We start from the raw sequence: 10,386 nt of genomic DNA, 5'->3' as shown, positions 1-10,386 counted from the left end.
CAGGCTGCCCAGGGAAGTGGTTGAGTCACCCTCCCTGGAAGTATTTAAAAAACGGGTAGATGAGGCGCTTAGGGACATGGTTTAGTGGGCATGGTGTTGTTGGGTTGACGGTTGGACTCGATGATCTTGGAGGTCTCTTCCAACCTTAATGATTCTATGATTCTATGATTCTATCTCAGAGACTTTCTGTAACCTGTGGCCATGTTGTGGCAACCTCCTCTCCCATCCTACAGATTGAAATACTTGTTTGTCTGCAAAGTCCTATGTAGTGCAATCTGGACTCCCTCTAATCTTTAATCTTTGCTATTTCCCACCGTGATAGGGGTTCTTACAAGGCAGTTTACAGTAATCTCCCACGATTGTTATGCTGAGGAAATCCAAACCTTACTGAACTTCTGCATGCTAATCCATTTTCCTTAAACTAATTTGTCCAAGAGGTCTAAAATAAGACAAAGAAGTTTGTTTTGACTATGTCAGATTCCTTCAAATACGAAAGATAACAACATTGATCTAATCCACCTCACAGTATTCCTCAAAAGACCAGCTGTTCAGAAGATTAAATGATTTGAAGATTAATGTTACTATAGAACAATAATCTTTATATTTTATAAAGAACTTTTCACCTTCACAACATAACACAGCTGCTAAATATAAGGGAAGAGGTAAGATTTAGAGACTAGCTCAAGGGATCAGGCATTTAAGGACTTGAGTTCGATTACAAGTCATTGGCAAAGTGAGAAGGTCAATGCAGCAAGTCATTTAGCCTCCCTGTGCCTTAATTTATCTACCGATGTAATAGTAAATTTGCCATTTTTGTAGACTAATGTGAGGGCCTCGGATGAAAAGAGTTACATAAGTGAAAATTATTATATATATATATAAATGAAATGTACCTATATTCTCATTCTTTCAGAAGTGCTATTATTATTGTGATTGTTTTATTGCAGTTTCTACCATTCACTTGGGTACTCAAAGCTGCTGACTGATTTTTCTCAAAGGCAAGCACATAAAAAACCAATTATTGCGTCTCTGAAATCAGAAGTCAGCTTTTTAGCCTTGCCTTTAGTGTTCAGTTCCCTTTTGCCTTTGCTGAGGATAAAATGCTCCTTAGGTTATGTGTTAATTAATTCAAAAGTGCCTCAGACAAATGAAAGTGGGGCTATTTATGCTCTTCTTTTTACTGTCCTCCTTTCCATCCTTTTATGAAATGTCTAAGGTTCATTGTAGTCACACAACAATACGTAATTTTATATCATTAATTGTATAATTACCTGACATCAAATAAAAGTAAATAACCTGGACAAAATAACAAATGTTATCTTTCAATCTTAATGTTCCACCTGTTCACCCAAGTTCTTATTAAATAAGCCATTTTCTTGATTTTATACAAAGAGGTGAAACCTCAAACTCCAAAAGTGCACAGCACTTGTTAATGGTTTAGACAGCGTTATTTATTAGTTTAAAAGCATTAGCAGTTACTATAAGAGTCCATACTCCAGCCTTCTGCAGCTTTGAAGGTGCCGCTGGCCACTCCAATGCTAGAGCCAAACGAGCAATTTGCAATAAAGACATCTGAAAAACAAGCACATGGTAACAAATACAGACACTCACCTGATACATGTGAGCTGTGTTTGTTCCCAGATACTTCGCACCATACAGTTTTCCATCAGGCCATTTCACTTGGACAACCTCTCCCTCTGCAGGTGGTCCCAGCCTTAGGCAATCTCTGCTCTATTTACAAAGGAGGATGGATTCTCAAATCAGTGAGTGAGACACTACACTGAAATTACCAGTAAGCCACTTTTTACAACTTGGTAATTGGAGGAGATTTATTACCATGTGTGTTTCAAGTTTTATAATCCTGCTAATGGGCTAACAGAAGATGCTGTTAGCCTTTATGAAAATGAAATACTGACCAAAAGAAATTCTTTACAGCTTGATGCTGCATTGGCAAGGCAACATATGCATAAATCAGATAGCTATCAGCAACTGTGATACATTTCCCCCAAAATTAATTTCCGTCACACATTGAAAATAAAGATCACTAAAGTGCAATTGCGTATGTGCAACACTTTCTCTTTTACATATTCAAGTAACTCATGTTTTGTTAACCACAGCACATTTTTGCTAGATGCTAACTTTGCTGACTGAAACATACCCTGATGGATCAAACTATAAATGGTGAGAATGCCAATGAGTTCTTTGCTTAGCTGATGGAGAAACACTGAAAGAATCCAAATGCTTACAAAGAAGAATTAGGTGGGATTTTTTTTTTCAGAAGCTATGAAACAGTTTTTTTCCTGTGTTTTGGCCAAATTTTGTGCCTGAGTTGTTGAGCATGTCAGAACAGCACAGTTTATGCTAGTTGCAACATATCCTTGTTATGTTCCTTTTGCCCCATATGGCTCAGTATGACCTAAATGACTCATTTGCAGAGCACACTGACCACACACCCATGACAACGCTAAGGACCAGAGAAGGATCGTGTCAGGTCTGCACTCACCAATTCTTTGGAAGCTTTCTCTGCCAAATGCTCACCCCAGCAAAGGCATCTATACTTTGTACCAACTACATCACAAGACTTGTCATGTAAATTAGCACTAATTTAGTGGTATTCTCTTAGGTGTGAGAGGACCTACTCCGTGACCATGTTACCTGAGCTTACTGCTAAGAGGTCTAGACTGAGAAAAGATAAAGCCAGACTCAGGTACAAGGACTCAGTGACAAGGTCCCACAGAACCTGGTGTTATCTCAGGTTGCTGCAATACTATTACCTTTTCCAAAGTCTCAGATTTACATAGAATAATTTAGAAAAATATTGTATTTTTTAGTTCAACAGTTCACTTCCAACGGAGGCCAACAATCATCATGACAAAGAACTCAAAATGTGGGAGCAAAAATGCACCAAAGTGATCCTTACTGGGACATTATCTTGTTATAATATCATGCTAGCCAAATCCAGGCTTTATGAACTGTTTTTAATCACTTATCTTAATCCATGAATTTGATTCAACATATGAGAAACGAAGTGAAAAGCTGGATTTTTACAGAAGCACACTTTCCTGCATGACAATACTGTCTCTGACATCCCTCAGGTGCTGTGCCATGGGGACAGCTCTAAAATATGCCCTGCGTGTTTGCCTGGCAAAGGTTGCTGTGACAGACACAGAAAGATATATTCTTTCAACTTCGCCTGTATTTGGGGTAGTAGGTGACATTACTGTATTACCCTTCCCAGTACTTCCAGGAGAGGCAAGGGAAAAGGAGAAAGGGGAAAGGATGGCTGCTGCCTACTTTCCAACAGTGGAGTAATTATAACTTCTCAGGGGACAGGAATTGCTAAATACTGTCATAGCTCTGACTATAAATTAAATGAGACTATATTTTTAATGCTCTCTCCTCAGTGATGACTGTCAAGATGGTTATTGTCATTATCATACTTCTTCCTCTATCTATTTATTGCTAAAGTGCAAAAAGGAGTGTTGGCGAAGTGTCTTGAACCAAACATTTAAAATGCATCATGGAAGATAGCAGATTTCCTGAAAACAAGCAATCTATCAACAATGTCAAGCCAAACATTAATTTTCCAAGAACAAAAGCCCAGCATGAATTGCTCCCTTTGCACGTTGCACAAGAAAAAAAATCTCACAGCTTCTCTAGGATAGCGAACAGAATTGCTCATATGGAAAATTAGAGTTCTCATGCAAATAACTAAACAAATAACAATCCCATTCTTCATGTATCATCACAATGTCTTAGTCTATGGAACAATGTTTCGGAAACCTGTACTAAATAGTTTTTCCTGATTTCAACCAAAGTTCCTCCCTTTTATTTTCATATTACATAACCATTTTAGAGATTCTCATTTTACTGCAAAAATAATTCTCACCATTTTCTTCTGAAGAATGATTAGTCCCATTTCTTAGGCTGACAAAATTGCAAAAATGCAACCTCATCTTTCTCAGTCATATAATGAAAAGTCAGACATCAAAATATGGCAATCCTTCAACATTCCCATACACTAGCTGTAAATAACATTCAGTGTGGGCTCAATCTACATTCAGCTTGCAAACCATGTACATTTCCCGTACAATTACATAGCATATTTTCTTCTTCACACAAATGGACAAAATTGTGCCTATCTGTACTGAAAAGTCTATTCACTTAAGTGTCCAGTTTCACATTCCAGCTGTTTCACAGCTCAGAGCCCCAGCTCCAAGCATGGTCAGGTACAGAAGGTTGCTCAGGGACATGTCCAGTTGGGTTTGAGTATGTCCAAGGATGAACACTTCACCACCTCCCTGGGCAACTAGTCCAGCATTCAACAACCCTCACAATGAATAAGTATTTTCTTAAGTGAAGAAAAATTCCACACTAAGGAATTTCCTGTATTTCAGTTCGTACCCATTGTCTTTCATTGTGTCACTCTGCACCACTGAGAAGTGTGTGGCTTCACCTTCTTTACTTCCCCCATCAGGAATATATACACTTGGATAAAATCCCCCGAGTCTACTATTCTCTAGGCTGAACAGTCCCAGCTCTGTCAGCCTCCCCTCACATGACAGATGCTCCAGTCCCTTCATCACCTTCATATCCTTTCACTGTATTTGCTCCTCTATGTCCACGTCCTTCTTGTACAGGTGAGCCCATAACTGGACACAGCACTCCAGATATGGTCTCACCAGTGCTAGGTTTACAGCCATTCAAGAAGTTTCTTTATGAGCAAAAACCTGTAAATAATAATAATAATAATAATAATAATAATAATAATAATAATTCTAAAACTTTTCTTGTTTATTACAGGTGGTATTTTCTGGTTTTAGAAACATTCGTTTTGGGGTTCATCATATGCATTGAACTAAAATAGTAAGCAATCCATTCACAATAGATGTTGGAAAAATATGTTGAAATATTGGGTTTGTCTCCTATACTGTCACTAAGGAATTCTTGTGTACAGCATTACAGATAAAGTAGACATTTTTGCTATTTTTCTCTTCTGATATTCCTTTGTTTTTACCACAGAAGTTGAATAATACTTTGGTTCATTAAGGCTGGACAGAGCATTTGCATGTAGCAAATCCAGTTGCAGTGGCAGGGTGGTGATGGTTGACACAGACTAGGAACAAATGTGGAGCCACACTAAGAAAAAAAAAGGGAGGAAGTCTGCACCCAAAGCATGCACTTGAATCTAGGAACTGTGAAATGTTGCAAGATTCCCATAATTTGAATATGGCCACTGACACCTGAAGAAAATATCTTGATCTTTAAAAAGTTTAAAAAAAAATGTTCAAATGCGTTCCAAATCAAGGCTAAAAAGTATATTCTGGTCTAAGATGAGCTTATGAACTATTGAGACTATTCTTCAAAACTGTCAGAAACAGATGTCCCTTGGATACCTACAACTTTATTTTGACAATGTTTTGCATGGCAATTATGTTATTAATTCAGCTATTTCAAATTCAACAATTATTTTCAAAATGATAAGAAAATAAGAGCCTTTGACTTCTAGGTTTGATCCAAAGAAGCCACACTGAAAACAAATATCTTTAGTGAATTCAGAGGAAACAGAAAACTCTGTGGTGCAATCCTCGAAGTCAACAGGGCTAGATTGGCTCATGTCTTCAGGCACTGGCTAAAAGAAGCCTGCAAGTTAAATTGGTAGCAGAAAGGATACTGTAGTCTTTCATGTCAAGAATGTAGTAGGAAAGGATGAAATTATTCTGTGACTACAAATATCAGCCAATGTTAATTCACAGATTCTCTGGTCTGACAGAAAGCTAGATAGAGAGGAAATCTTAGAAAGGAAAATACTGGCATGGCCAAAGTACAATATGTGAGTATTTAATGAAAAAAAAAAAAAAAATTTCAGTTTGAGGGATTTTTTCCCAGTGAGGAAAGCAGCAGTAGAACAAAAAAAGACCAAGAGACAGCAATACACTATTTAATAACACTTTAAAAAAAAATTCTACTCAGGCTCAATACATGAAAAGCAAAAAGCTCTCAAAAACATTTCTGAATATTCTGAACACACAAAACCCCCACCACTTCACTCCTCCTCAATCTAGCAGCAGGAAAAGTTTTTCATTAGCTTGTACAATGTTCTGCCTTTCAACAGTCAGCTTATAGCTCAATGTTTGATCTTTCATGAGCTTAAATGGAATCATACCCTTCCAAATCTGGTTCAGTCTTTGGTGAATGTGCAATGTGATTGGTGAAGAAGGGATCAATTAACTCCTTTAATGTAAAGTAATGGTCGTAAAGGTTAATATTGTATTTAATATCACAGCAATAACATTGGTCATTGTATCTCAAGAATTTGTTTGAAGAGGAAAATGCGGCCCATATGGCACCTTTTAGAGGAGGTATAAACTGAACAGCAATCAAGTATTTAAAACTGTTGCTAGAAAACAATCATATTCTAATAGAAAAGTGCCGATACTTGTCTATTCAAATCAGGGGGCAACTTCGTCAGATTACCTGGCTCTTGATAATTGTTTTGATGATGTGATCCTACCCTGACTCAAGAGAGGATAGAAGAGTTGTGATGATGAAGGTCCCCAATTCAATCCCACAATTGATAACATAGACTAGTATGTCTTGTTTTAAAAGCTGCTTTTGCCTCCCACTCATACTTTTGCATGAGCATTCTGTGCAACTTCTCTTATTAGGACAAAGAAAATCAATCTCCATCTTGAACAGATCAGAATATTTTCTGTGGGAAACTCAGTTCTCACAGCTGTGCTCCTACAGTGGGCTTAACAGTGAAGAGAAGAATCAAACCTTGCGAGGTAAAAGACATTTGCAATCCATAAGTAACAGTCTGAAAACCCTCCTCTAAAGCTGATGAATACTATTGGAGACCAGTTTTCCCTGAACAAAGCCCTAAAACATTCATAGATATATATATATAAAACAATACAATGAAGATTGAGATTTCTTTTTCCATGTATAAAAAAATAAGACCAAAAACTTGGAAAGATATTGAAGAAAAATCAATCTATGGTATACAGTATTAAGGGAGAATATTGTCTGCAAGTGGTTCACTCTTGAAGTTTACTCTTATTCACCACTAACCCATCTGAATAAGCATAAATTTTTCCCTTATAGCTGCACTGTTTTACAAACCTGAGGTTTACGTTCATAAACTGGCATCATTTAAAGTAATTTGTAGACATGCAGAGTAGCCTCTTCCTTTTCTGAACCATTTCATTCTTCTGGAACTTGTTAAATAATTTTCAAATTCACCATACCCATAACAATCTTCTACCCGTTTCCCATGAGGGTGTCCACAACATGGAGCATCGAACTGTCATCAAGCATTAACCAAGACAGCAAACATAATCAGGCTGGCACCTCTTTCGTCACGAGAGTGTCTAACTGAGCAGCCCCTATCCCATGAACAACCTCAGAAACTTCCATTTTATTTTCCTCAACACTAATAGAATTGTTTATCTGTTTAATGGGCAGACACAGCGCTGAGCTCTGTTATTTTTCAAATCACTATGGTTTAGATTGTATTAAAAAATAAAATATTTCTGTTTGTTTAAATTGTATTCAAATTACAGCATTTTTCTCAATGTCACTTAGCAAAAATTTCTGCATGTCCTTGACACTCCTGGGTTTTACTTGCTGATTTGCTTTGTTTCCAAAACAAAGCACAAAATGCCTCATTGTTTTTTCAAATTCTTGTCAAACACCACTGGTGGTATAATTGACATAAACAATAAAGGGCTAAAGTGGCTAAGCATGACTCTTGCAACAGGTTTTGTGAGCTAGCTCATACTTCTAATCCTATTTTTGCTGTATGGCTCTGTAACACAGTGACAGAATGAAATACACAGAAATTGTATAAATTATTTTACTTAATGGTAAAGGAATAGTATAAATATACACAGAACCTGACTGGCATTATTCTGCCTGGAATGCTATGACATGCTAAAGACAGTTTAAATGTTAGCTCAAAACTAGTATTTGTATCAATTAGTTTAGCTGAATGTGTTTTTCATCCTTTGAAGTTACTCATTATTTCTGTATCATATGACATCAAAACCCTCTAGGAAGATATATTCCAATCAATCAACAGAAGTCTTGCAGGAAGACTGTGTAAGAATCCACTTCATTGTGCTGCTGCAGCTTTCTGTATCGGAGGGTTCTTGTGAATTCCACTATGCTGTTGTCATGCAACTTGGCAAGAAGGAATGGCAAAAGGCAGAGGTAAGCAGCAGCCTGGCTTCAGCCCCGCAACGTGCCTGGTGATACAGATCATTTCCATATTGTTCGATCCCTGATGCACAGGGGCCATGGCACAATATTGTAATCCCCCTCCTGGCAGACTGAAAGCTGATAATCTAGCCCTGAGTTTTCGAAGATCAAAGAGAAACAGATACTGAAACGACAAACTAGATGTAAATCAGACTCTGTACCTGCAATAAACCTGGCCTTCCTATTCTGCGTGTCTACGTATTTTTTTGCTATCACTCATCTTGTGTTTGTTCATAAATTTATACATATCGTTAAAATCAAACTGTGAAATAGAAACTGTCCATTTTCTGTCATCCTCTGTATTGCTTAAACCCATAAGAACAGCTCAGACCTTAGTATTAGTCTATCTAACCACAACTTGCATGGAGCAAGACATAATATCGACTCATTTGGGCTTTTATCCTAGAAGTTCCACGGTTTCTGAAAAGTAACTTAAAACATGCACGGTCTCCAAAACTGGATAACCAATACCTCTATACTCTTATTTTGGAGCAACTGAAATTCATTTCACAGCAAATTCAACTCATAGCAATTCATTTCAATTTATAGCAAACGAGCATTCTGGTATTAATCACAAAATTAACAGTTACTTCTCACAACACAGACAAAGCACACCAACCACATCTGATTTTCACTGATAAGACTTCAAGCGGGTTTCTAGTCCCCAGATTCACAACATGAAAAAGTAGTAAAAATCCAGGCCTGATTATTGGGCTTTTGCACAGAAATGGTCCTCTCGCTGACTCTAGTTGAACGGCAGCAGTTGTTTCTAAATTTTCCCCTTAAATTAGGGCCTGAATTAAATTTACTATCCTACTTCATTGCTACTAGGGTACCTACCATGGGATAGTGATCTCTGTACTGACAGAAACCAGCTGAAGATGGTTCGAAAGGGAAGGAGTGCAGAACTAAGCACGGCATGAGCACGCTGTCAGGAAGAGTTAGCTCTTGCTGTACAGATCCAGGAGAGAAAAAGGCTCCTGCGGCAGAGCAGGAAAGGTACCTCTGAACAGTCCTGAGGATGGAGCTTCAATGTCCCCAAGGCCATTCTGCAAATGCACTTAATGCAGGTTGTCTCCTCTGCCTATGTTACTTCAGCTAACGTAAACTTTCATCGTGAGTGCTAGTGATTAAGCTTCCGCAGTCTTGCTCACCAGTGATTGTTTCATAAGGAGCATGACTAATGTGATTACAACTAACACCTCTGATTTAGAAAAGCTTGTCGTACCGACAAATAACATACCGCAGCTGCAAACAGTGAATATATGTACCAACAGCATTAAAGTGGAAGCGGAGAAACAAATTGTGGAAACTTTCTGAAACAACTGCTGATCTCAACAGACTGTCAAACTGTCTTTCTCTTTTGGGAGCTGATAGTATACGGTAGTTAACGCAAATTTTTAGAAACACAAAATTAGGTTTCATATGTTCCAAGACAATTTGAATGAAAAGGAGAGTGGTAGCTAATTTGCCATAGTCAGAATTTTATCTAAACAGGAACAGCAATTTACACAGTGCATTAGCATTTGAAAGAGCAGGCTTGATTCCCAGGAGTGCAATTCTGTTTTTGAATTGGTATAAATTCAGTGAAATCACCAGATTAACAGAATAGTTACTGTAATTCAACAAATTTAGCCTTGGATCACAGAATGCATAGCATAAAAATACTTTGAATTTATGTATAACATATTGTCCTTAAAACGTTACTGAATCTTCTCTTACAAAGTGAATATATGCTTTCACCAAAAGGAAACTGGAAGACAGATTGGATCATGCGTTCCTGGATACATCTAAAAATTTCTTACTTTCCATTCAGCTTAGGAAGTTACTATTTCAACCGTTACACTGCCTTTCAGCAAAGTATTAATAACACAAATTGACAGATGCAGAATTGCCCAGAAGGCCACAATTCAAACCCACGTTGCAGAATGTGGCTTAGGATGTCGCCATTTCAGCGAAGCCACCGAGGCGAAGGGCTCCGGAGCGGAGGATCGCGCCGGGGGACCCTTCCTGAAGCGGCAAAACCGCGGCAAAACCCGCAAAAAGCAAAGGCGCAGGGAGCGAGAGGGTGCCCCGGCCCCCCACCCCGAGCCGGAGGAGGGAGCCCCTGACGAGCGGCAGCTC

General features: G+C 38.1%; 1 protein-coding gene across 1 annotated transcript in view; it reads right to left on the bottom strand.

Annotated features, from left to right (window-relative positions):
• The window catches only part of KDM4C (lysine (K)-specific demethylase 4C), a 276,941-nt gene that overhangs the window by 9,021 nt on the left and 257,534 nt on the right, over window positions 1-10,386 (bottom strand). The window contains exon 19 of the mRNA XM_009328050.1: window positions 1,612-1,731. Coding sequence (XP_009326325.1) covers window positions 1,612-1,731 — 120 coding nt within the window. The remainder of the gene's footprint in view (window positions 1-1,611; window positions 1,732-10,386) is intronic.

Source organism: Pygoscelis adeliae, unplaced genomic scaffold (genome assembly GCF_000699105.1).
Source record: "Pygoscelis adeliae isolate BGI_AS28 unplaced genomic scaffold, ASM69910v1 Scaffold45, whole genome shotgun sequence".
Taxonomy (NCBI): domain Eukaryota; kingdom Metazoa; phylum Chordata; class Aves; order Sphenisciformes; family Spheniscidae; genus Pygoscelis; species Pygoscelis adeliae.
This window is presented reverse-complemented; position numbering and strand designations above follow the sequence as displayed.